The sequence below is a fragment of the Rattus rattus genome, chromosome 5 (assembly GCF_011064425.1).
Source record: "Rattus rattus isolate New Zealand chromosome 5, Rrattus_CSIRO_v1, whole genome shotgun sequence".
Taxonomy (NCBI): Eukaryota; Metazoa; Chordata; class Mammalia; order Rodentia; family Muridae; genus Rattus; species Rattus rattus.
In genome coordinates this window covers 8627965-8654914 of record NC_046158.1, presented here as the reverse complement: position 1 = coordinate 8654914, position 26950 = coordinate 8627965, and the positions used below count along the sequence as shown (strand labels likewise).

At 51.5% G+C, this 26950-nt stretch overlaps 1 protein-coding gene across 2 annotated transcripts in view; it reads left to right on the top strand.

Annotated features, from left to right (window-relative positions):
• Col5a1 (collagen type V alpha 1 chain) overlaps positions 1-26207 on the top strand; it is a 150466-nt gene extending 124259 nt beyond the window's left edge. The window contains exons 49-66 of one of the 2 annotated variants that reach the window (XM_032902980.1): positions 956-1009; positions 1776-1883; positions 2368-2421; positions 2641-2694; positions 4059-4112; positions 4715-4768; positions 5360-5467; positions 5543-5596; positions 5687-5740; positions 6649-6756; positions 6920-6973; positions 7687-7722; positions 10546-10599; positions 12585-12840; positions 13543-13655; positions 16080-16148; positions 19562-19795; positions 23923-26207. In XM_032902980.1, coding sequence (XP_032758871.1) covers positions 956-1009; positions 1776-1883; positions 2368-2421; positions 2641-2694; positions 4059-4112; positions 4715-4768; positions 5360-5467; positions 5543-5596; positions 5687-5740; positions 6649-6756; positions 6920-6973; positions 7687-7722; positions 10546-10599; positions 12585-12840; positions 13543-13655; positions 16080-16148; positions 19562-19795; positions 23923-24069 — 1665 coding nt within the window. In that variant the 3' untranslated portion in view covers positions 24070-26207. Of the gene's footprint in view, positions 1-955; positions 1010-1775; positions 1884-2367; positions 2422-2640; positions 2695-4058; positions 4113-4714; positions 4769-5359; positions 5468-5542; positions 5597-5686; positions 5741-6648; positions 6757-6919; positions 6974-7686; positions 7723-10545; positions 10600-12584; positions 12841-13542; positions 13656-15949; positions 16019-16079; positions 16149-19561; positions 19796-23922 lie in introns of both variants that reach the window. The other variant, XM_032902979.1, reaches the window with a different exon arrangement.
• Positions 26208-26950: the final 743 nt, after the last annotated feature.

Here is a 26950-nt window from a genome sequence, read left to right as displayed (position 1 = left end):
TGAAAGTCACTTTTCTCCCTCCACCCTGAGCTTGCTCTGATGGCCTGCTCTCTCACGGCTAGGGCCTGGTCATTCCTTCCGGGTGGTGTTAGGGCCTGGCCCTTGAGACTGAGCACAACGAGCGCCCAAGTGTGGGCGTGAATACATGGGAATGTGTGCACACACACGCTTCTGAATACACATATGTGAACGTGAATACATGTGAGTGGTGCCATGACAGTTTCAGTATGAGACTGAGTTCCACAGAGTGTTGAGAACATGGCCTTAGGAAGCCATCTTGGGCCTTGGGAGGGTTGGAAGCCTGCCTCCGTGAGGGCTTGCTTCTGATGTGGGATGGTATGGTCAGGGCTCTGCTCTCTATGATATGAAAGGTTGGAGGAATGGATGCAGGGGTAGAGGCCCCGCTGTCTCCTCCTTCCTGCCTCACCTCTGCACTGCCTTCGCTGGCCACCACCCCACAGGCCCTGCCTTCCTGTCTCAGCCCTGCAGGAGAATGCGCTGGGCCTCTGCGCTCTGCCCTGCTTGGCGTCCTTTGTTAGTCACATGTCCCGTTGTTGGGACAGAATACCTGAGAAAATCGGCTTCATGCCTACCAAGCTTGTTAGGGCTCATTGGTTGGGGAAGGCATGGCAGCCGGGGTGTGAGGTGTCTGATTACAGCACATCCATGGTCAGGAAGCTGAGCACCTGCTAGGGACAGCCTTTCGCGGCGTTCCTTGTGATACAGCACCCTACCCCCACCCCCATTCCTCACACACTCTTTCTTCCTAACTTCCTTCCCACTGCATTCCTGTGAGCTATCTGGAGACCATAACCGTGATTCCACAGACTCCTGGATACCAGATGCCCCAAGGACTGGTAGAATGGCAGAAAGGGCAGATGGACAGGTGCTGGCAGATGGACCCTCTGCTGTCACTTTAGTGAGAGAACCTTCTAACACCGACTTGTCTCCTCAGGGAGAGCCTGGCGAAGCTGGAGAGCCTGGCCTTCCAGGAGAAGGAGGTCCCCTGGTGAGTGTGGCCCTGGAGGAGGGACGGGATGTGCCCAGCAGGAATATTTGACAAGGCGCTGGACCAAAAGCTGCAATTTTGCCTCAGTTTCCCCTTCTGTGAAATGGGAATCATGGCCCTGCTATGCAGTACAATGTAGAACTGTGGTGGAAAAATGTGGCACGCTGTGCAGAGTGAGCATATGTGCACTCACATGTACAGACGTGGGGGTGACACACGTGTGTACGTGGACAGACCTCAACAATGACCCCACAACTCATGGCCACCAGCGACTACCATAGGCCCTTTCACAGGCTGCCGTGACGGTGACCATCTCTACCTTGCTGACGCAGACTTTCAAGGGTAGCCTGCCAATAGCCAGGCCTCTAAAGGGTGGGGTGTGGTCAGGCCTAGGAGCATCCCAGGGGACTGAGATGCCTCAGTTTCCTGTGCCTGAGAACCATGGGGCTGGAGATACCCCAAGTAACCCTAGCTGCCTTTCATTAATTCCAGGAGCCAGCCCTAATATAGAGCTGAGCCTAGACCTTGGAGGTTAGAGAAGGCCATGGTTCTTTGCCTGTTCTGTGTTACACATGGGGTTGCTATGGAGAATAGGAAGCAAGAACAGCAACCATCCCCAGACTGGGACCCAGAGGATGCTGGGAAAGCGCTGCCAGCGAGGTGCAGCAACGAGTCTACAGGTGGCCCACTGTAGGCCAGCACATTTCAGACTCTGGGTAAGCACCCAGTAGACTCTGAGAACTGAACCACAGTTCTTCCTCCTCAGGGACCTAAAGGAGAAAGAGGGGAGAAGGGAGAGGCTGGCCCCTCTGGTGCTGCTGGACCCCCTGGACCCAAAGGCCCACCTGGAGATGATGGCCCCAAAGGCAGCCCCGTGAGTAATGTTGGATACGTGGTGTCTGGGAGTGCCCTGCACACAGGCCATTCTGAGTCCCTGGAGGCCTGCATCGTGTGAACCCTGATCTGGGGACAGCTGTGCGAATGCTCTGGGTATCCATGCCAGCTACTGTTGAGGCTGCAGGAGGGGAACAGGGAGGCGTGAGATAGAAGCAGCATCCAGTTGGGGCTCACGGGGGTCCTGACGAAAGGCCTTCAGACCCAGGGTGCTGTTTATCCCTGCTGGCCCCAATTTTGCATCAGAAGTCAAAGGGGCTACCCTTCCTAGTCTCTAAAGAGCAGAAGGCTGCTGCCCTAGGCCTGTCTCGTGGATGGGTTTGCTACTCCGTGGACTCTTCAGGATAAGGCTCCCTGATCTAAAGTGCTGGTGGTGTTGGGACTGTCCCTTGTCTTGTAACCTGGGTTGTGGTGGGCAGAACAGGGTGTGCCAGGCTGCTGATAGCTTACCTCTTTCTTCTCAGGGTCCCGTGGGCTTTCCTGGAGACCCTGGGCCCCCTGGAGAGCCAGGCCCAGCAGTAAGTGTCCATCTTGTCTCTGATGCCTCTTGCTACCCCCAATTTTCCTGTTCTCTCCTTGGCTCCTCTCCTCTCCTGGGCTCTCAAGGGTACAGCGCTTCTCTAGACTGTCCCCGTTCCAATGCCCAGCATTTGGGTTTGGGAAAGGGTCTAAGGACACACTCGGGCTGGAGGATGAACTTGATCTGTGCAGTGGAGACCACTTTCTCTTTCCCACAGGGTCAAGATGGCCCACCTGGTGACAAAGGGGACGATGGAGAACCTGGGCAGACGGTGAGTGTGTGGTCTGATGGCTTTCTGGTGGGAGCCTCCCTTCATTTTCCAGTCTTTAAGAGAAGCCCAAACCTAGGTCCCTTTTGACTGTGGGCAAACCTCAGGAGCCCCAAGGACTTGGTGAAGGCTGGGACCCTTCCTCCAAAGGGAGGGTGCAAATGCGTCCCAGCAGAGGACCTGTATGCATCTGCAAGGGCTCTGCAGAGTACCCCACATCTCATCCTGAATGTCAGCCAGAGCTGGCTGACTGGTGTACAACCTCCCGCTACAGGCCCAACATCCCGTGACTTGGCCTTGAGCGGCTGTTTTAATGTGAAGTGGTCTCTTTGGGATGGGACCAGGTGACTTCTTCAGGTCCCTGGGCTGCACTGCGCCTCTCTCAGAGGTCTCTTCAGCCCACGCCCGAGGTGGGACTAGCTCCTAGGAGGACTGACTGTCGAGGTCTTTTCACTGCTAATGAGAAGGTTGCAGACTGCTTGATTAAAACGAGATAAGTGTGTTGGGCTTAGTGCTACAGGCTAGAACATCGGGATAGAGGGTAGGTGGGTGGGGGTGTCGTGCTGTGGTTTAACAAGGGAAGAACAGATCTGTTGGCCCATGCTTCTGATTCTAGCACTCAGAAAATTGAGGCAGGAGGATTGCTGCAAGTTAGAGGTCTTTCTGGCCTACATAATGAATTTAAGGTCAGCCTTGCTTTTAGAATCAGATCCTGTCTCAAATAGCAATACTGTAGTGGACGCCATCATGAAATTGTGGGGAGGGGAGGTGGGTTTAACCCCCCCTTTTATAATTCACTCATTTCTCCAGTGGTGTTGAAATCTATTTATACTCACATGATCTGACAAGCAGGCCCCTCTGCCAATACCAGCACAAAGGCAATTTGATATATGAGCCTGGGTTTCAGAGGCCATCCAAACCATAGCACTTGTGTCACTGCCCTGAGACAGGCAGCAGTGGAAACAAAGGGCTGGGGACACAGGCTGTGAGCCACACGTGTTCTGCCCATTCCCCTGTTCCCCAAGCCCCTGCCTTAGGCTCCAGGCTTGGTCCTTCTGCAAATAAGAGGTAGGAGGTGGTAACATGTTGGAGACCAGACAGCAGAGTACCAGGTGCCCACAGGATCTCTTTGCTCAAGGTCCAGCAACTGTGGGATGTGAGTTGGATTCTCTGAGCGCCACCAATAGGACGCAGGGTGTGAAAGCTGTAGGTACTTTGTTATGGACTTGCTATGCTCATACCAGAGAGAAGGCCGTGCAGGGCTGGCCATGGAAATAGATTCCCGTGTGTTTCCTTGCCTGTGGGCAGCATACTCGTGTGTCCCTGATGGGACGAATTTCTAATGCTGTGTTCTTTCTCCTAACCAGGGATCCCCGGGCCCTACTGGTGAACCTGGTCCATCTGGGCCTCCAGGAAAGAGGGTAAGTCCTTCTGCCCACCCCTCCCCACTTGCTGGCTGCTTCCTGCACAAAGCTCTCTACCCATTTGTGGAGTCCTTGGTGTCCCACATGGCCCCATGTATCCAAGGATACGTGGATATCTGAAATGTGGGACTCACTCATCAGATTAGATATGTGAGGTGACACGGGTGGGTGGAGTAGCCCCTGAGGAAGCAACGTTTAGACCAGGGGTGTTTTAGGATGGCCAGTGACTGACCCATTATACCATCATGTGGAGAAAACATCTTCAAAAACTGGGCTCTCCCTGCTCCTAGACCCGACCATTATGAGCAGAGGAGACCAGGCCTAGGAACAGACATCCGCATTGCAAGCTCTGGTGGGTGCCTGGACTTCGGCACTTGAGCTAAAACATGCACAGGCAGGAGAGGGCCTTCTATGTGCAAGGGACCAAATACATCTCTAGATCCACCAGAGGCCTTGCCAGCACCTGGAGCTGTGGGACCCCATATGGGGACCTGCATCTTCACTGCACAGTGGTCCAGATGGCCTCATAGACTGTAGCTTCCCTGAACTCTAGGCCTGGTCCCCAATCTCAAGTCTTAGTTGTTCTATTGTTTTTCTAGGGTCCCCCGGGCCCTGCAGGCCCTGAAGGCAGGCAGGGGGAGAAAGGAGCCAAGGTAAGTTACTCTGGTGGCCATAACATCTGTGGGCCTGAAAGGGCAGTGGCAAGGCGCAGCCTGAGGACAGAGGAGCCAGGGAGGCAGAGGGAGGTGGGAAGGGGCAGGGAGCCTAAGGGAGGATGAATAAGGCAGAGGGAGTAGGCAGAAAGAGGGCGGGATCAGATCATGCCCAGTCTTTAACCTATGACCGAGGGGAAGTCAGCACATACAGGAAATGAAGCCTTGGGAGACTAGAATTGCTACCACCTGAGTGGTCCATGTGGTGCCCAGCAATGGAACACCCAGCCACTCTTGAAGTGAGGTGACCCACATGGCCAAGATGAGAATATTTGCCATCTTCCTTTGAGATGTAGTGAGCTCTGCATCTGGGTGCTGTGTGGCCTGGCACCGGGTGGGTGACCGTCTGTGGTCAGCTGGAGTCAGGGAGTCACTGGGTTTGGATAACAGAATAGGGCTGGGGACAAGACAGCTTGCACAGGAAGGTGGGACGTGGCGCCACTCGGAACACATGGGAGCACCTCCACAGTACCCCAGGGATTTGGGGGCTGGGCCCTTTGAGCCTCTGGACATCTGCATCCTCCTCTGCAGGGAGAAGCTGGCTTAGAAGGCCCTCCTGGGAAGACTGGCCCCATTGGTCCCCAAGGGGCCCCTGGGAAGCCTGGCCCTGATGGTCTTCGTGGGATCCCTGGTCCTGTGGTGAGTGGCCTGTCAGGCCTGGGTTGAGGGAGAGGTGCTGATGGAGGCAGAGTGACACCATGGACTCTGTTTCAGGGTGAGCAAGGCCTCCCAGGATCCCCAGGCCCCGATGGTCCACCCGGCCCCATGGTAAGCAGCATGCACTGTCACTGGGTCAATAGCATTGGGGTACTGGAACCCCTAGGACAAGGACACTGACTCCTCTCCCCTCTTCTGCAGGGTCCTCCAGGACTCCCTGGCCTCAAAGGAGACTCCGGTCCCAAAGGTGAAAAGGTGAGCTGAGACTTAGGGGACCCCAACATTGCAATAACAGCACCCTTTACTCAGTCACAGGAGTTACTGACCCATCAGCATGTACCTGCTGAGGCTGTCATGGGACCCTGAGGTAGATCAACAAAAGAGAAATACACACAGGGCTCTGAGACTTGTGTCTGTATGCCAGGAGTCCTAGAAGCCCCAGAATTGACGAGAACCTTCTAGAGCCCTGGTGGCTTCATTAACGGATGGTGGTCCTTCCATTGATTTATTTGTAAATAAACGAGCTCGGAAGGCAAACAGCTGCTCACAGAGAAGGCAACAAGGAACGCCCTTTTCCACTCAGAAGCCCTTCCAGAACATTGTAGATGCTCACACGAAACAGAAAGATGTATGCGGCAGATACCCGGCTTTTTCAGATGTTCAGATGAATGTACTCTCCTTAATTCCCAGCAGTTTCCACTCTGTGTCAGCCTCAGGCCTTAGAGGGAAAGGCGACATGCTTACCAAAAGTCAGAATGTTTCCTAAGTAAAAACATAGACACAAACTATCAGTAAAATCAGTGGCCCCTGAGTCTGGGTGCCCCTGTAGGCTTCTTTCTGGTTGTTGTTGGGGTTCAGTGCCAGGGATGGTGGAAGCACAGTGGAACTGAACCCAGGGCCTCACACATGCCGGTCAAATGCTTTACTGCTCAGCCATCCCCTGGCTCTCCCTGGGGTGTTTCTTCAAATTCATTCCTAACTAGCAAGGAACTATGAGACCTGTCTTGTCACTTGGCCTCTCTTTGCTTAGTTTCACTCCCCAACATGTTGACTATGACACATTTCCCCGAGTCAGGGCTATGTGCTGGGTCACCCAGTGCACTGTGCAGTAGACTCCGGGCACTGGTAACATGGATACATGTCATGGCTCCATTTTCCCACAGGGCCACCCGGGCCTGATTGGACTCATCGGACCTCCGGGCGAACAAGGTGAAAAAGGTGACCGAGGACTCCCAGGCCCCCAGGGCTCATCTGGTCCTAAAGGAGAACAGGTATACACAGTCACACATCCTTGGAGAAACTTCTAGTTTCTCAGGGAGGCTGGGAAAAGGGACTATGAGGGAATCTGGGATCATGGCAGGGTCACGGGGGTCACCTCCCTCAGTTCCACCCTCATCTAGAAGCTGGTAACCTGCATTTTCTGCTCCTTTCCAGGGCATTACAGGTCCTTCTGGCCCGCTTGGGCCTCCTGGTCCCCCTGGCTTGCCGGTATGTATCCAGGATGGCTGCAGGGGTATGGGACTCGGTGGCTACAAGGATGGACGGGAGATGAGCCTGCCCAGAGAACCGCAGGATGTTAGGAGAGATGATTGAACGAGGGTTGACTTGCACACAACACAGCCTTGGAGTCCTAAGGGACAGAAGCAGGAGGGGTTATTGGTCACTTGATTGCCTTGCCAAAGGGGAAGGGAGGGGCAAGCTCTAATCCCTGAACCCACTCACAAAGTATGGAGATCCTTTTGTATCTGGGGAGAGGGACGGAAGCGGTCTTGGCTCTCTTCTTCCCAATGTGCGTGAGTAGAGGCCGCCCAATCCAGGCTTGACAAGGAGGGACCTGTTTGCTTAGGAACCTAGCCTGGGCCTCCCTTGTGTTTTGGGGGTCCATCACTCCAATACCATTGCCATGTCCCTGAACTCTGTCCACTTTGACAGATCTGTGTAGGCTGCACCTTTGGCCCACATGGCCATGGGTGTCCAGCAGCTGATTCCTTCAACTTTTGTCATCCAAATGTCATTTCCCAGCTAAGCGTTGTACCCAGGGTGACCTCCCAACAGATACCTCCTGGGGGGATGAGTGGCAGCCACAGCCACCCTCCTGCCCACCAGCCAGGCAGGAGTGAGGACTCTTAGGGGGTAACGGAGCAAATTGGGACCTGAGAAGCCCCCCTGTTTACTGATATTCTGATCTTTGCCCTCTGCAGGGCCCTCCAGGTCCCAAAGGTGCTAAAGGTTCATCGGTAAGTAACTGCCTTGATGGTCCATGACACCTCAGACTGCCCTGTAGGTAGGAGAGGAGTCCCCTTGGACTGGACCCCCAACCTTGGACCACTACCCCTAACTACCCTGGACTCTTACCCTGGACTTCCACCCAGACTCCCACCTGGACACCCACACCGGGCCCCTACCCCAGACTGGGCCCTCACCCTGGACCTCCACCCCAGATTCCTACCCTGGACCCCCATCCTAAACCTCTACCCTAGACCTTCACCCTGGACCCCCATCCTAAACCTCTACCCTAGACCCTCACCCTGGACCCCCATCCTAAACCTCTACCCTAGACCCTCACCCTGGACCCTCACCTTGAACCCCCACCCTGGGCCCTCAATGTGGATCCCCACCCTGGAACCCCATTCTGGAACCTCACCCTGGACCCTCACCCCAGAACCCCATCCTGGACCCTCACCCTGGAACCCCACGCTGGTACCCCACCCTGGACTCCCACCCTAGACCCCCACTCTAACCCATAGCTGTCCTCTCCACACCTCCTCTTTTCTTCTTCATGGCACCGTGTGCTGCTGCCATTTCGTGCTGTCTATAGGTTTTTGGTTTGGTGGGTTTTGTTTTGTTTATTTGTTGTTTTTTTTTTAAATAACTATTTGATTGCTCTGCTGCTGGCTATTTTTAAGTATTATTTTAATTGTAGCTGTTCATGGAGTAAGGTGGGTGAAAATCAAGCGAGACTAGCTAGCTCTGCCAGATCCTGCAGCCTCTTGACACTTTTGGCTTACATGTAATAATCACGTGTATTTATGGCCCTTGGTGTGGCTTTTTACTGTGTATACACGACATGTCCTGATCAAATTGGGGCCATTGGCATTCCGTGTCTTTATTGTTACTATGTGTATGGAGTGCTCCAGCCTCTCTAGATATTCATGCAACCTAGCAGGTGTGTGTGTGTGTGTGTGTGTGTGTGTGTGTGAGAGAGAGAGAGAGAGAGAGAGAGAGAGAGAGAGAGAGAGAGAGTGTGGAGAGAGTGTGAGTGTGTGTGAGTGTGTATGTGTAAGTGTGTATGAGTGTGTGTGAGTATGTGTTTATGTGTATGTATGTGTGAGTGTGTGTGTATGTATGTGTGTGTGTTTGTGTGTATGTGAGTGTGAGTGTGTGTGTATGTGTGTGTGAGTGTGTTTGTGTGTATGTGTATGAATGTGAGTGTGTAAATGTGTATGTGTGTTTGTGAGTGTGTGTGAGTGTGTATGTATGTATGTATGTGTGTGTGTTTGTGTGTATGTGTGTGTGTGAGTGTGTGTGTGTGTGTGTGTGTGTGTGTGTGTGTGTGTGTGTGTGTGTGTGTGTGTGTGTGTGTGTGTGTGTGTGTGTGTGTGTGTGTGTATGTGTGTGTATGTGTGAGTGTGTGTGTGTGTATGTGTGTGTGTATGTGTGTGTGTTTGTGTGTATGTGTATGTGTGAGTGTGTAAATGTGTATGTGTGTGTTGTGAGTGTGTGTGTGTGTGTGTGTGTGTGAGTGTGTTTGTGTGTATGTATCTGTGTGTGTGAGTGTATGTGTTTGTGAGTGTGTGTGTGAGTGTGTGAGTGAGTGTGTGTGAGTATGTGTTTGTGTGTATGTATGTGTGAGTGTGTGTTTGTGTGTATATGAGTGTGAGTGTGTGTATGTATGTGTGTGTGTGTGTGTGTATGTGTATGTGAGTGTATATGTGTGTGAGTGTGTATGTATATGTGTGAGTGTGTGTGTGTGTGTGTGTATGTGTATGAATGTGAGTGTGTGTAAATGTGTATGTGTGTTTGTGAGTGTTTGTGAGTGTGTGTGTACGTGTGTGAGTGTGTGTTTGTGTGTATGTGTATGAATGTGAGTGTGTGTGAATGTGTGTATGTGTTTGTGAGAGAGAGAGAGAGAGAGAGAGAGAGAGAGAGAGAGAGAGAGAGAGAGAGAGAGTATGTATGTGTGTGTGTCCGTCCGTCCTCCACTGTGCTATAGAATACCTGGTTTTATTCCTTCTGTGTAACTGTTTGGTACCCATCATCTCGTCGTCCAACCTCCCAGTGTTCCAGGGCCCTACCCCTCCCCTAGCCTCTGAAACCACTGTTCTACCTCCTGCTTTCTATTAACTGTTAATGTTTCAAATTATTATACATTGTATTTCTGTTAATGTTCACTTCTGAACGCCTCTAGTCTGTCTGTCCCCCTCCTTGTCCCTGCTCCCCAATCCCCCCATCACCCATGCAAAGACAAGATGGCTTCTTTATGACTGAGCGATGCTCCCTGTGTGTGTAAGACACATTCCTTATTTGATCACTTGGACGGACACCAAGGCTGACTCCACATCTTACCTATGTGGCCAGTGCAGTAGCCATGTGGGTGTGTAAGCATCACTCAGATACGACTCAGACACACTCAGAGGTGGAACAGTAGTAAGCTTGTGTAGCACGTCCATCTCTGTTTAGTTTCCAGCATGGCGGAGCTAGTCTGCATTCGCACCAGCAGTGCCCCATCCTCTCCAGCACGTCTTTCTGTCTCTCTGATAATGGTCCTGCTGGCTGTGATAAGATGATGGCCCACGAGGGTTGGGTTTACATTTCCCTAATGATCCACGCAGCCGGCATGCTTCCATAAGCCTGTTTGTTGGTCTTTTTGCTTCTTTTGACACTTGTCTTCTGTCTTTCTAAATGAGCCTAGCCCATCTCAGGCCAAGGCAAGGGCCTGGCCTCAGGAGCGGAGAACCCCGCTTGCCTTGTTCCTTTGTCCTAGCCTTTTTGGAGCTAATAGGTCATTCAGAACACAGTAGGCCCCATGACCAAGTACTGCTTTGTTACTTTCTTTCTAGGGTCCCACTGGCCCGAAGGGCGAGGCAGGCCATCCAGGACTCCCTGGTCCACCCGTGAGTAGTCTGTGAAGTGTGAAGGGGAACCAAGGGATTGTCTGTGGGGCTTGGTGCCTGAGATGCAGTGAGATTCACATGGCATAGCCTGGGGATACAGAGGAGACTGTGGGCTCATGGGCTGACTTGCCCTGGGAGATAGGGAAGGTACATGTGCATGGATGGTATGTGGTATGTGGGCATATGTGACTATGTAAGTGTGTCACATTGCTGTACATACATATGTGTACTTAGTTGTGTGTGTATGTATTCATATGTGTAAGTAGCAATTTGTGTCCATATATATGTTTGCTTGCAAATATGGACTTGTATATTTGTGTGCACTCTACATATGTGTGCAAATATACATTAAGTATATGCGAAAGTGTTCATATATGTATCAACATGCACATATACATGTGCAGGTATAAATGTATGTTTCTCTGTGCTGTATGCATGTGTGTGAACATGTATACATATGTGTGTTTAAGGGTGTGCACATGTATATACACATATGTGAAAATGCACATGTAAATGTATATATATGCTTGTATATGTATGTTGCTTTACATATTGTTAAGATATATATGTGTATGCATGTATACACATGCATGTGTATGCAGGTACGTGCATTTCTGTCTGTATTTTGCATATTCACATGCATTTGTAAGTGTGAAGGTATTTTTCTATATGTAATGTGTGTGCATGTATATAAAATGCATATGTGTATATAACACAGGAGTATATTTGTGAATATATGTGTAGATGTATGCATATGTATTTATATACATGTGTATGAACATGAAATGCATAGTGTATTTCTACATGGGTATTATACATGTGTATATATGTATTGTGAACATGCATTCATGAATGTGGTATATGCATTTATGTGTATGCATATGTGTCAACATACCAGTATAATGTGCAAGCATGTTTCCATATGTTTATGTATGTGAACAGAGATGTGTGTCTGTGTGTGTATTATGCATGTGTATATAAATATGCATATATACACATGTAGGTGTTTCTAGATGTGTATTGTATGCATATGTATAATCATGAATGTGTATATTTCTATGTGTGTATTGTGTTTAGGTATGAACAGGCACATATAAACATTCATGCATGTTTATCTATGTATATTGTACATGTTTAGAGTTGTATGACTAAACTTTTCCTGGAGGAATAGAACACACATGCCTACTCAACCCCAGATAAGGAGCCCACTGTAGAACAAAGTATGGATACTGCTCAAGTCCAACTTGGCCAACCATGATTTTTATTGAAGTTACTTACAGGAATATGGGTGAGGGGCTACTTATGGGTTCAGAAATGACTGAGAAACAGCTACATCTTCAAAGCCTACCCCAGCATGGGTAACTCACAAAGCTGGGAACTTGGAGCAACTGTGCAGCCTACAGGCAGCTCAAAGGATGGAAGAGTCTCCTTCCTAAGTGACCCAGTTGACCTAAACTTCTTCCAGGCAGCTTGGCTGGTTTTTGTGTCTTCCAAGCATCTGGTCTGGTCTCAGAATCTTCTTCGCAGCTTGACTCTACTTCTCAGAGAGGAACTCTTATCTTTCATTGCTTAGTCTGGCAGGAAGAGGGCCAGTGAATCTAGTCAGTTTCAGGAACTTCCTGAAGCTATTTTGAATTGTTTACCTCCCCTTTAAAGGTCCCTACTGCAGGATGGAATGTTTCAATCTTGGAGGAAACTTACATAACAGTTATGTGTGATCATGCATGTGTTTATATGTACACATGCATATGAATGTATATGGTTCTGTATCATGTATATATGTACATTGCATCTTCATGTATGGTTCTGTGGTTGTATGTACATGCAGGAAAAGATTGGTGTGGCTGGGTGCTGCCAGTCCCTAGACTACCTTACACAGAGCCTGAGGGACAGGGACTTCTGGCTTAGGGTTATCTTAACTCTGCCCTTGGGACAGGGTCATTCTCATTCTCTCCTATTCATAACTGCTCTCTTCTGCACCCCAGGGGCCTCCAGGCGAGGTTATCCAGCCCCTGCCAATCCAGGCGTCCAGGACTCGGCGGAACATTGATGCCAGTCAGCTCCTGGATGATGGGGCTGGGGAGAGCTACGTGGATTATGCAGATGGCATGGAAGAGATCTTTGGTTCCCTCAACTCCCTGAAGCTGGAGATTGAGCAGATGAAGCGGCCACTGGGCACACAGCAGAACCCAGCCCGTACCTGCAAGGACCTTCAGCTCTGCCACCCTGATTTCCCAGACGGTGAGGGAGGACTGCAGTGTGGTAGACGGGGCCAACCAGAGCCACCCCCTCATTCACTCACATCTGTGGGAGGAAATTTGGGCTGGTCCCTCATTACTTCTCAGAAACTTAAGAGAAGGAGGTTAACATGTCAGGAAACACCAGAGAGGAGTCAAGCGCCAAAGTGTCAAGGCTGATTAGGTATTATCCTGTGGCCTGGCACTTAGCTGGCCCTGAAAGCAGTTTGCTGTCAGGATTATGTGCAGTGCCATGCTTGGGAAAGTGGGTTTTAAGCACTGGCAGAACCATAGAATCTCACCCTCATCCTCTTCGAACCAACGGCTTGTTGAGCAGAAAATCCCTAGAAGTCGGGATGCTCCTTCTGCAGGATTTGAGGGGTATCTGATATCAGTAGATTCTGACACCAGATTTCCAGGTTCATTTGGGAACATTCTTTGTCTTTGTGCTGTCTACCCACGAAGGTCAGCAGACACTTACACAGTGTGCTTTACGCCCAGCTGCATTCCTGCGAACAGGGCTGTCCGCTACTCTTTATGCTTCCCGCAGGAAAAGCAAAGTACTCTGAGATAGGAAAGGAGGCTGTGTCGGTGGTTTTATGGCCCTGGCTGTGCATTTAACAGCGAGACTGAAATGTTGCAGTGGCTTCTGCAACAGTCCGGGGAGCCATTCTCATGAATCTGCCTCCCTGTCTCTGAAATCCAGGTGAATACTGGGTCGATCCCAACCAAGGGTGCTCCAGGGACTCCTTCAAAGTCTACTGCAATTTCACAGCCGGAGGGTCCACGTGCGTCTTCCCTGACAAGAAGTCTGAGGGAGTGAGTACCGGTGTCAACCTCCGGCTTCCACTTGGGCCAGGGTTGCGGTGTTTATTGTGTGTGTGCAGCTTTAAGGCTAAAAGCCAACGGACAATCGGTTCCAGAACCAAGAGCATTCTTCTGGAAGTCACACTTAGGTCGTTGTGCCACGAGATAGTTTAGTGTGCAGGAGCAGGTGCAGCCCAGGTTCCTGCACATGAAGAACAACTACACGTTTCTCCAGCCACCCACAATAGGAGTATTCTGGGCTCAGCAGTGCCACACCCCAAAACCAACCTAAAACTTTGAAAGGCCTTTGGGGACAAGTGAGATGGAGACCTAGAGACTGCTGTGTGCTGAACTGGGGGTGCCAGCTTACTTCTGTGGGGTCTCTTCCGGGCCTCTCAGGTGCAGGGCAGGGGTATGTGTGTGGAATCTGTAGGCAGATAACTGGGTTCTGACTCAAGAGATTTGTGGAGTATCAATTAGTCACCCCAGTGGCCTTTCTGAGCTTACTCTCGTAGGTAGGATTTTGTGTGCTCATGTGCATGTGATAGGTGTGTAAATTGTGCTGTGGAATCTGTGTCAGAGGCTACTTTGGCCTGGGACAGGAAGGCAAGAGGATGAGCCTTCCCATGTCTTTGAGGATGATCATGACCCCAGCCTCAGTGTCCCTCCATCTGGCCTGGCTCATGTCCCATGCCACTTTCTGGAGGCCACAGCAGGTGTGTGTGGGCTCCACACCACAGCTTCCTAGCGACTCTAGCACCTGGGAAGTGAGTTCCTGCTGGAGAGGGCATAAGGGGTCCCTGGGGCTGCCATCTTCTCTCTAAATCACACCATAAATGTGGTAAAGGCCAGCACGCCCTTGGGCCACACTCTCTGCTGCTGGCAGCAGGAGCAGAGCAATCCCTCCTGCATTCTGATATACTGGGCTCCCAGAGATAAGCCAGGGCTTTGCAGAGGTCTGAGACACAAGGATCTACTCTATGCATCTCATATCCCCACATTTGGCCAGAGATGAGGATGGAGTTGAGCTAAGAGCCCCTTCTCACCTCTCTTAGTGCCCTCTATAGACAGCCTCTCGTAGCCGACCTGTCTCTGGGACTGTGTCAGATGGAGTCATACAGACACTGTACAATGTCCCTTTGCTTCTTCCCCATGTACAGACTGTGGGCTGAGCCAGAGCTGCCCTGCCCAGGATAAATAGACGACCTCCTAGAGCCAGTGAGACACAAGGCTCCAGAGACTGGAGGAGGAGCTGCTCCTACATAATTTGAATGTGATCTGAAAACCACAGGGGAAAGTGCAGGACTCTGGGGGGGGACAGGCAGACAGGACACCTCCTTCTCCCAGCGGTCAGGCTTTGTCCTAGCACCCCACCAGCTCAAAGGGGGCAATCATATTGACTCATATCCCTGCCTCTTCCCCACTTAGCCTTTGGGCCTGGGTCCCGTTCATGGGTCTCTAAAGGATATGGTCATTCCAGGATGTCTTGAAGACTCTAGCTTTTCACACCAAGAGTGAATCAGTCTAGACCTCCCCCTCCCTACAGAGGCTCGGCCACTCAGTATATCAGCCCATATCACCTCTGAGTCCACTCTATTGGTCAGCGTTGCATATCTGCAGCCTTGTCTTTCACAGAGATAGACCCTCCAAGTGAGACTCCCGAAGGAGGCACACAGACAAGCCCTATACAAAGGCAGTTTCTGGAGGCTTTTGGAGCATCCTCTATTCCCTTGTCATGGCAGATTACTTAATCTTTTGAGGTCCAGGAACCCCAAAGACCACAAGTTTCCAATGAAGGCCTTCACACACACACACACACACACACACACACACACACACACACACACACACACACACACACTACCACAGTGGTTCTGTCTATGTTGCTGCAGCACCAGGCAGCAGCTGAAGAGTCAAAGCTCTCTTAAAACTGAGAGCAGGATGAAGATGCTGGCCCATTGCTCACCTAGCACTCATGCTGGCTGCAACTTGCCCAGTCACTGGCATGAGATCTCTGCGTGTGTCATCTACTCTCCCACTATTAGCTTTCACCAGTCACTTGATGCCCTGGTACACATAGACTGATGGGTGCAGCCTGTAATCCCAGCATGACCTTGTTGGCATGGACCTGGCCACCATAGAGCCCTAGAGAAGTTGTCACCCATGTCAGCTCTTTGGGGAGGAGGCATAGGTATCTTGGCAGGACACAGGGGCCGGGAGAGCTGGGAAGATCTGTCTGTAGAGGCAGAAGTAACCCTTTCATTTTCTGTTTCTCTCCCTCCCCACCATCCCTGCCCGATGTGTAGGCCAGAATCACTTCTTGGCCCAAAGAAAACCCAGGTTCCTGGTTCAGTGAATTCAAGCGTGGGAAACTGGTAAGGTGACACCACGTTCTTTGCAATTGTCACTTTAAACCCGCCGTCTCCTATCTTGCAGAGTAAAATGGCCCGCTGGCCCAAAGAGCAGCCTTCCACCTGGTATAGTCAGTACAAGCGGGGTTCCCTGGTAAGTGGCCGCCTCACGCTGCCTGCTTGCGGCTCGGCCTGGCTCTGGGTGCTGCATGGGCCTAATTGCAGCTGGGGCCACACCTGCTATTGCCCTTTCGGCCAAAGTGCTCCACACGCCTGGCAGCAAGGCCCGGATGGGTGTGATTCCCCTTCCTCTTGCCTCTTGTTCCCCCCAGACCAGAGTTCCTTCCCTCCTGGAGGTAGGCAGGGAGCTTCCCACTGAGTTTCAGAGCATCTGCAGTTGGAAGTGGGCACTCCAGTAAAGCCGCATTGCTGCTTATGGGTGGCACAGCTTGGCTGGCAAGCCACAGGTCAGAGACATGCACAGAGCAGGAGAACCTTCGCAAGGTCCTGGGCGTGGCCCGTTAGGAGGCTCACAGAGAGTATTCCAGACCCTGCGGTTCACACCCTCTTCCTGGGCTGTGCAAGGCCCACAGGCCCTGGCTGCTCTTGACCTTGTAGGCACCGGGTGTGTGCCACATGGCTGTAGGAGTCTGCGCTTAGCTTATGGGAGGTGTTATCTTAGAACATTACCCATCTTGGAGGTGAAGAGATTTTTAAAAACATCAACCAGAAGGCTCTTATGGCCAACTCGGAGGTCGGAAACCTGTGTAGATTCACTGCTGTGAGACCAGGGTTCTCCCACTCAAAATGGGACATTCTTTTCCCCAAACGCCCAGGGCCTTTAGTGACGTCAGCTCGAAACTTTTTGAAACTTAGCTAGACATCAGGTTCCAGGTCCAGAGAAGAGCCCGCACCTTCTTTTGAGTCTTCCATGGAGAGGGCCTCTCCCTCCGAGTCCTCCTTGCTCACACAAACCCCACTGGGGCTTCCACTGCCTTTCAGCACTGCACCAGCCTTAGCTTCTTTAGTGATCACAGAGCCAACTGGCTTCCAGGACCATCCTGCCCCCGCCTCTCTGTCATCCCTCAGCCTGGCAGCACGCCTGGCTCTCTGTCAGGGTTCTGAGGAGCTCACCTCTGCACAGAAGCTGTGTCCTGGGCTTTCCGGGCTTTAGCCCCATAGCTTTCTCTTTCCCTGCTGGGAGCTGGGCATCTTCGTCTGTTGCTTCCTCTCCTCTGCTTCCGTTGCTTTCTTCAGAGGAGAACGGCTGTCACATAGAAGGACCTGTCAGGAGGAAGACCCACTAACAGTGACAGGAGGTCTGAGGGGTCAGGCAAGAAAGGAGGAGGATGAACCAGACAGGTTCATCGAGCCCTGTCTGCCTGAACTTGACCTGGCTCCTCCCCTCTGCAAATGGCTTCTACCTGGTGTAGTTCAGGTGCCCCAGGGCGGGCAGCCACCCAATTGCTATCCTTAGAATGCCGGTGTCTCGGCACACCCCTGTCTGACATTTATCCTGAGTTGGTTATCAGGGACAGAGGCACAGGGACCATACAAGACAAACCAGCCTGCCTTCAGGCTATAATGTCTGGCTCCCGGTTCCCAGTAAGAACCAGGAGCTGCCTAAGATAGAGGATGCAGGGAATTGATCCCCTGGGGCGGTGCCTCTTGAAGACTCCCACCTGGTATGGTACTAGGGCTTCAGGTCCTTCTGTGCCCCGCCCCCCCGCCTCTGCTGTGGCATGTGTCCTTTCTCAAGTCAGTCGTGTGTCCTCCCAGGAGCACCGGATGCCCGGACGGCCGGTTGGTATGCATTTTTCCTTCTCAGAGTCTCACTGGGGGTCTTTCTCAAGCTGTCTCCAAGGGAGTGGAGTGTCCTTGGTAGCTTGGGAACCCCTAGAATGTCCCACCATCATGGTGGAAAGGAATAAAGTCCTGGGCCTGCCTCCACCACCCTATTCTGTCCTCCTATTATCATTGAAAAGGTGGGTTCTGAAGTTGTCATGTCTTCTTGGTCGCCATGGCCTGTGTCGCACCCAGCATTGCCCCAAGTGTTCCTTCAGTGGCCACATGCCCTTTGGAGTGGTCAACAACACAGAACAGTGTTGGGGTGGTAGCTGCTTGGAGCTGGGTTTACCAGAATGAGACACTGACCTCTGCCAGTCTCTCTGCTGATGCAAATGTCATTACAGGGCCTGCCCCGCTGAGCCCTGCTAGTCCTCTCCTGGAGAGAGGCCTTCAGTCACATCTAGGCTTGGGGAGGCCCTGCTTTCTCCCGTAGCTAAGAGTTTTGCACCCCTGACAATACTGATGCCTCAGAAAACTCTTTGCAAAAGAACTGTAGACAATGTGATTCTTCTCTTACGGTGTCCATGGCAGCCTGCACCGATTGGAGCAGAATGGCTTCAGATACTGGTGACACTCTGGAAGCCATTTACAGGGTGCCATTCTCTTTCCCTGAGTTTGTTGTGGGGAGTGGGGGAGAGTGGGGCCTTCCAGAGAGGGTCTTATCTCCAGAGCCCTGTGCTGCTTGCTTGATATGGGCAGTGGTCAGCAGGATAGCCTGTTTGCTGCCTCAGAAGTCTGTCCCTTGGCAGAACAGGATGCCTTGAACCTCCAGGGTACACCTGGTCACTCCAGTTCCCACACAGCCGAGAACTTTCTGGACTCAAACATCATCCGTCCATGTGCCGTTCCTCAATGGTCCCCAAGGTCTCTTGGCCATTCTAGCCCTTGATTTCCCAAGATGGGGCCTTGTGCATCCTGAACACTCAGCAGTGGCCTTCTGTCTGTTCACAAGAGCCTGTGTGACACAGTGATGGGGACACCAGGCTGAGCTCCTGTCCTGTGCCATGTGTGGTCTGAGGAAGGTGACAGATAGGCACTAAGACCCAGGACCTGAGCTGGTGCACCCGGCCTCAGGGCTGCAGTGAGAACAGGGACAGAGCTGCGACCAAAGGTGACAGTTGCAGCATCTCCTGTCTATGGGCCATGTGCCCTACTAGAACACTCAAGAAGTGCCAGGGTAGGAAAGGTCGTGGTCATCAGACCCCAGGAGCCTTTTCTACTCTGCTCCAAGGAGTCAGACCTTGCCTCTTGCTCCCAGCACAGACTCATCCATAGGAGTGTGGGGCCTTCTGTTTCTCATGGACGAGAAAGCAGGTCTTAATGGTACACTAGGCAGTGCAGCCAAGCCAGGCAGATCCTGCCGAGTGAGGAGGAGGTTAATGGCTCCTCAGAAGTGGCCTGGAAGCTGGAGGCATAAAAGAGGGTCAAATGCAGGGAAACCTGACCTAGGCAGGCTTCCTGGAGGAAGCAGGGCAGGCACTGAATCTGGAGAGACAGGGCTGCTGGCTGTCAGTCTCTGAAGAGTACAAGGTGCGTTTCACTTGACTCCTCTTCTCCAGTCTCTCAGGAGATGCCCTGTATGCTTGGGGCCAGGAACACAGAAGCTTCCAGGCAGCAGCCTCAGGGAGACAGGCTTGGGCGAAGCCCTGTGGGTGTGGGAAACTGTGGCCATTGCTGTGTCTCCATCCTGCTCAGCCCCCTTGCTATGCCTACCCCCAGCTCTCCTACGTGGATGCTGAAGGGAACCCTGTGGGCGTGGTGCAAATGACCTTCCTGCGGCTGCTGAGTGCCTCTGCCCAGCAGAACATCACCTACAACTGCTACCAGTCCGTGGCCTGGCAGGATGCCGCCACAGGCAGCTACGATAAGGCCATCCGCTTCTTGGGCTCCAACGATGAGGAAATGTCTTATGATAACAACCCCTACATCCGTGCCCTGGTGGATGGCTGTGCTGTGAGTATGCCTCCCTTGGGAGCTCTGCCGTTCTCTAAGCTGTGTGTATCGAGAGCCAAATACGCCCCCAGCCTGGCCGTATCAGAGTGTGGCTGTCCTGGAAGGTCCCGGTTTAGAGACCACACCCACTTAAATAGGGGTCTTCTGTGCAGGGTGAGACTGACTGCCTTTGTGTGTGTGTGCACACATGTCTGTATTTGTGCATGTGCACTTGTAATGTATGAGTATGTGGGCAGTGCTCATGGAAGGGACAGCCGGCTGTCATTCCTGTAGAATGACAAGGTATCTCACTGGCTTTAACCTGCCAAGAAAGCGAAGCTGGCTGACCAGCAAACTCCAGGGATCTGGCAGCCGCCCACTCCCACCCCTAGCACCAAGATTGCCAGCATGTGCCACCGTACCCAGCTCTTGTTTTTAAGGAAGAATTTGTTTCACGTGTGTGCGTGTTTTGCTCACATGTATGTCTGTGTACCACATGCCTGACTGGTGCTCATGGAGGCCACAAGCGAGTCCTGAATCTCCTGGAACTGGAACTTTGGTAGATCTTAGTGAGCTGCCCTGTGGGTGCTTGAGACTAAGCCCAGGTCCTCTGCAAGAATGACAGGGGCTCCCGTCCACTAAGCTGTCCCCAGCCCTCATACCCAGTCTTTAAAATGGGAGTTCTGGGGCTCAAACTGCTCTTCATGCTTGCACGACAAGAACTTTACTGACTGAGATGTCTCCCCAGTCCCAGACCGGGCTTCTGAGGGAGGAGCCAAACATATCGGGGAACTCTCTACACACCTCCAGGGTCCGGCTGACCCTGAGAAAGTGTGGTAGCTGAAATGGAAGTTCTCCTGATCACAGCCCACATGAGCCGTCTCCTCGTGGGAAGGGCTTTTCTATTCACAGCACCAAACACTGTTCTAAGCTGTGGTATCCTGAGCCTCTCTGAGTGCAGACATGAGGTATAAGGTATAGGACAGAAGTACACTGGCTGGGAAGGTTGGCACAGCCCCCCACCTCCTCCCCGTTTTTACTTCTGGAAAGAGCTAAGATCTTGTCTTGGGAAAGGTGGAGGAAAAATGACTCTGTGTGCTGGGAGGGGACTCAAGGAGAGGAAGCAGGCTGGCAGGACTGTGGAATTGCAAGGCAGTCCAAGGAGAGCAACATGCAGCAGGCTGACTGGAGCGCTCAACCTGCTCTCCGCCCCAACCCCCTGAGCTCAGCCATGATCTGAAAGGTCACAATCCTCTCTCTCCTTGTTGGTGGAGCTCCTTCAGGACTCTCCCATCCTCCATATGTGGGCCAGTGGTGCCAAGGCCTTCCTGACCCTGGGAGGCCAGCTTGACTCATTTCATAATCACAGCCACTGAAATTGGAATTCCAATGCAGCTATTGTGTGGCTGGGTAGCCTGATTGATAGGGCTGCCAAGCAGCCAGCCCTGTGGAGGGGCGGAGGGGTGGGGAGTCATTCCACATCAATGCATTGTTTGTGGGGTTTGTGTGCCCCTGGGGGGCCGTTGCTGGCTGGCAATGGTTATTTATGTCTCTTCTTTAAATATGTCCCTCTCTAAGCACTCCGATAATTGGAGCAACGGGGCTCCACAAATCTGTGTGAAATCACCTGTCCAGCTTCACACATGGTGGTCCCTGGGGTGGGAGAGAAAGACCCATTTGATGCTGGTGCCGTAAAGGCAGGAAATGTGAGCTGGCATCAGCCTGTGGCCTCATGACTCGCTGGTGTGTAAAAGTGCCACTCCCTTACGGACCTCATGTGGCTCCCTAAGATTCCAGCACCTTCCAGGGCCCAGGAAAGGCCAGGCTAATGGCCTCATGTAAGTCTCTGGGTCTGGGAACAGAGAGCAAGGTAATGCCCTAGGTGGCAGGGGTGACCAGTCTGTCTCCCTAGCCTAGCGAGGAAGGTGAGGGTCTCAGATAGCCCACAGCCAACTACATGTGTATGTAAGTCCAGCCCCTGAAGATACTCAGACTCCCCACACACATACCTTTTTTGAGACAGAGTTTTTCTACATAGCCTGGCCACAATCTTCTCATTAGTACAGAGATGTAGAGTCTCTCTGTAGTCTGTAGACCAGACTGGCTTTGAACTTATAAATCTACTGCCTCTACCTCCCGAGTGTTGGAATTAAGGATGTGGGCCACTGTTCCTGTCTCTGTTTTTCCTCTTACATTGTTTACGTGTATGGTGTGCATATTTGTGTATATGCATGCTTTTTCTTGTATTGGCATGTGGGCATACCATGTGTGTGTGTGTGTGTGTGTGTGTGTGTGTGTGTGTGTGTGTGTGCATGCGCGTGCGTGTGCATGCATGCCCAACATTAGAGTCTGTTGGGAATTATCCATCATATTCATTGGGGCAGGGTCTCTCAATCAAACCCAGAGCTCACTGATGTGGCTTGTCTTGCTAGCTAGCTTACTCTGGGATTTCCTGTCTCTGTCTTCCAAAGATGGCGTTTACATCTTTGGAGCTGCTACACCCACCTAGCGTTTACGTGTATTTCTGAGGGTTCAAACTTCAGTCTCCATGTTTGCATGGCTAACACTTTAACCATTGAATCATCTCTCTAGCCCCTCAGACATAGTACATGATAAGTTTAGGGCAATGGTCATGGACGTGGAAAGGTATGGCTATTCCTTTGGCCAGTCTCCTAACAATCTGCCTGGCCAGATCAGCTGTAGATATCCTTCAAACTCAACCATGTTCTAAGCAGCTAGAATCTGTGCCAGGATCCTGGCAAATTCTTTCAGTGTTTCTCAAGGGACAGCCAGAAAACTAGAAATGATGAAATTGTCCAAGACTCTCATTTAAAAAAAAAAAAACACGGATTCTGAATCCACCTGTTTTAGTTAAGACTTTATTGCTGTAGACAGACACCATGACCAAGGCAACTCTTATAAAGGAAAACATTTGATTGGGGCTGGCTTATAATTTCAGAGATTCAGTCCATTATCATCATGGTGGGAAGCATGACCTAAGTGGCTTATAGCCAACAGAACTACTCACAGTTCTGCAGGCAGGAAGCTCAAGGTTGGGGCCATCACCCCGGGTTGTACACAGCCAATCTTTGCAGTGTTATTGCAGGGCAGAGATGGAGGACCTTTCTGGGGTCCCTTCATCAGGGAAGCAAGCTTACTTGTGGGGGTCCATTCTCATGGCCTAATCATCTTCCCGAGGCCTGCCTCCCACTATCACCTTGAGCAATAGGGTTCCTATTTGGATTTGGGGTCCACACTTAGTCTACTCCCAAGGAGAGTAAGGCCTTGCAGCTAGATACCAAACATGGGGGTTTCGGGACTGACCCAAGGGCAGTAGGAGACCCTCTCTTCCAGGCTACACCCTGGTGTGTTGCACCCATAGCTAAGCATTGAGTGCTCGCTGCCCATCTGTTTCCTCGTGGTTTCTGCCAGGGTTTAGGGACTGCAGCCATACCTTTCCCAGGCCGACACAGTTTCGTGTGAATGGAGTTCATGTCCATGGTGGTAGAAACTGCAGCTCAGGACAGGTAGCCAGTGGGTGGCCCAAGATTCATGGGAGAAAGGTAGATGTCAGGGACCATTGAGGGAAGTCAGCAGAACGGCAGAGCCAGTTTGTTCTCTGTGATAAATGTTCTAATACCTGAAGTTAGGTTTTCTTGGCTTTGGGGACAGAAGTACTCTCGTGTCTTCCTGCCTATATTCTGGGCTGAAAGAGATATCGTGGCTGGCAACCCCCTCATCCTGGCTGAGGCTCAGCCTGCTTTTCTTAGGAGAGCTTTGTTCCCCCCTGCTCAGGAGTCCTGAGCACAGGAAGGACATTGGCCTTCTGTCAGGCTGTGCAGACCCTGTACCGCTGTGACCCTTTTGTGCCTCAGTTTACCCACTTCACTCTGGAACAGGTTGTATGGAAGGTTCCCTTGCCTGCCCACACCTGTGAAGGGGCCAGGCATAGCTGCAGAGCTCCACCTCCCTCTCCTGTGTGAAGTCTTAGAGGGGTCCCGTCACCTCTCTGCTCAGCCGTGTTTCCTCCAACTTACTGATTTGCTAATTTGGCTGCTCGGGAGTTGGTGGAGCCTTGGGGTGTAGAGGTAACTGGGCCAGGGATAGGCTGCCAGCTTTAACTGCCTCCACTTCTTCCCCTTTCCTAGACCAAGAAAGGCTACCAGAAGACGGTGCTGGAGATTGACACGCCCAAAGTTGAGCAAGTCCCCATTGTGGACATCATGTTCACCGACTTTGGTGAAGCCTCACAGAAATTTGGATTTGAAGTAGGGCCAGCTTGCTTCCTAGGCTAGGAGCTGCTGAGCCCACCGGTCTCCAGAGCAACCTCGTGACCTCAGCACCCCACCTGTGGGCGTCCTGTGCACGGCCCATCCCGGACAGTGAACCTTTCTCACCCCTGCCTGCCTGACTCATCTGTGCCTCGGAGCCTCCGTGGCGTTGGACCCCATGCCCAGAGAGAACAAAGGGAAAGAGCCGTGTCCCCACGGAGCCGAATCACATGACCTAGCCACACCACAGCCTCTTGCCACGCTTCAGCTCTCCGGATAGGTTCATCGAAGGTGTTAATGGACCGTTGGCCGGGAGTGGGGCGGGACAGTATTTGAAAATCACTTTTTAAAAAAATTCAACTTGAAGATATGTATTCCCCCTGACCTTCAAAAGATGTTCTGAGGTGGTCTTGTAAAGGTCACCAAAGCCTCCATTTTAAAAAAAACAAAAAACAACCCTCAACACATCCACTCAGAGGCCAAATGTCATTCCACATGTGCCTTTCCGATGGATTAAAGGTGCTTATGTTTTTGTGAGAATTTTAAGTAAATATTTGTATTGTATTGTTATAAATGTTAAGTGTGCCTGGCTTTCAGTCTTGCATGGAAACCCAGCCTCAGGCCCATGGGGAAAGCGGGCAGCTGGGACAAGGCACCCGCATGGGCTTACATCTGGCCCTCGGTAGAGGGCATCTCCTTAACCCCAAACCCCACAAGAATGTGCAATAAATTGGAAATTCGCCCAGTCAGCAAGAAGCTGTGTTGCTGCTGCAGGTGCCTGGGCCCCTTTCCAGACTCTTAATTATTTTTTTCTTTTTGATTAGCTCTGGATAATTTTTTTTTATGGGGAGGGAAAAGAGGCATTTGATATCCTGCCTTTTCTACATGCACTCAGATTAAAACGCAGGCTTAAATTAATTCTGATTGCTTCCTTTTTCCATGCTCCTTCCTGCAGAGGCTGATGGGACGGTGTCCAGGGCTGGAGAGCCACGTGTTCTGTAGATGATAAAATAACTATGAACATTGGTGCTGATTTTTTTACACTTGTCTCTTGTGGTGCTATGTGTCCAGAGATCCTTAGGGTGCCCTGCTCCCTCCCCCACCTTCCTTTACCCTGGCCATTTCTCCACATTCTGAGATTTTGCCAAGGACCTGAAGATCAGATTGGTGCCAGAGACCTTTCTTCCCTCCTGGTACCTTTGCTCATGATGGTGGGGAGTCCCTTTCTGAAGCCTGTCCCCCTGTCTGGGCTCTGCTTACGTCATTTGAAAACACATGAGCAAAACAAAGACTTTCTGCATGGCACATGGTGTGTCCGTGGTCTTGTTTAGTTGCTGAATGTTTGTGGTGCTAATTTCTGAGTGTGTGCCAAGATGGACGGAAGCGGCTGGGTGCCCACGCTGACAGCCACTGCTTTGTGAGCAGCAGGTGGCCCGAGAAAGGTGTAATGGGCTCTGGCTCCAGGGTTGCTGAGCTGACTGGGTTTCCACCAGAGGAGTGTCCTGGGTGCAGCAGCCAGCGCTGGGGTTGACTGGGATCCCTCTGCATGCTGCCCTCCCACTCCTCCTCCCGGGTGCGTGTGTGTGGTGGCTAAGGCGGGAGGGGTGCTGCCTTCTGAGTGCAGCGATCTCCAGGACCAACAAGGAGAACAGAAGCCTCGCTGAGAGTTGTCCTCTTGTCTCCTTCCACCATGAGAAAGCTATGGCGCCCACAGAGAGCCAGCCATCAGTCTGGTGCTTGTGTCCCTACCCCACCCACGAAGTGAAGGAAACCACGGTGAAGCACCCAGGAGCAGCCAGGATTGATGACCGCCACCAACAGGCATCCCCCAAAGTTCCCTGAAGAACAAGTTCTACTCTTGCCAAAGAAGTGCCTGGCCTGGAGAGCTCTCCTGAAAGCCAGGATGCCGTCGTGAGCCATGGACCGCTGTGCACGCCTCTGCATGAGAAAAAGCCATATGGAAGGTGGCCATATGCCCCGTGGATTCTGTGTAGGTCATGTGATTCGGTTTCTGTCTCCAGCTCCATCTGATTTCGCTCTGTCCTGTTCTTCTGTTGGTCCCTCCCAAGTTGTAATTTGTACTGAAACCCAAAATGTGTCCTGTTCTCCTCAGTCCACTTTAGCTCCATTATTTTACAATAAAATTACTTCTTATATTTGCAGAAAATGCCTCTGGCATCCTTTTATGTTTCCATTTTCTCTGGTGTGCACACTCTCTCCACATATATAATATATATAATGTATATTATATATTATAAAATTGGGCATTGCTGGTGAAACTCCACACAAAGTAAACAGAAGGGCTGTGATAAAAACGATAGAAACTTGGTTCCTTTAAAATTCCAGGCCAAACGATACATTGTATCTTTCCCAGCAGTCTAACCTAAGCCTCAGATTTTAACTTCTCCCCAGGAAGAGTGTTATAAAATATTTTAAAACTGTGTAACAAAGGAATCATTGTAACAGTGTCTCAATAAAGGAGTTTACTGTTTACAACCCCCAGAAACTTGACTGGCTGTCTTCTTTGCATGGTCAGGCCCTCCATCCCCTGACTCTCTTGTTGCCCTACAGCCCAGGACATTAGGAATTGTGAACTTGAGGATGATGGTCAGGAGGGATGGAGACTGGCTACTTGGCCGATACCTCTGGTTGCAGTGGGCCTAGCTGTGGGCAGCTTTGTACCTATGAATGGGTATTAGGATGCAGCTAGTGCTGGCTTCAGAAGCCTTACCTTTCACTCCAGGCATTTGACACCCTGAGGGGAAGTGCCCAGATCCACCAGGGGACACCTTTGCAGCTAGATGACTGGATCACACTCCTTCAATTCCTGCCTGGTGGCTGGAGGAGACAGCATGGGGCTCACCTCAGCTAATGAATGACCTTCAGCAAATGGGACATGTACCCC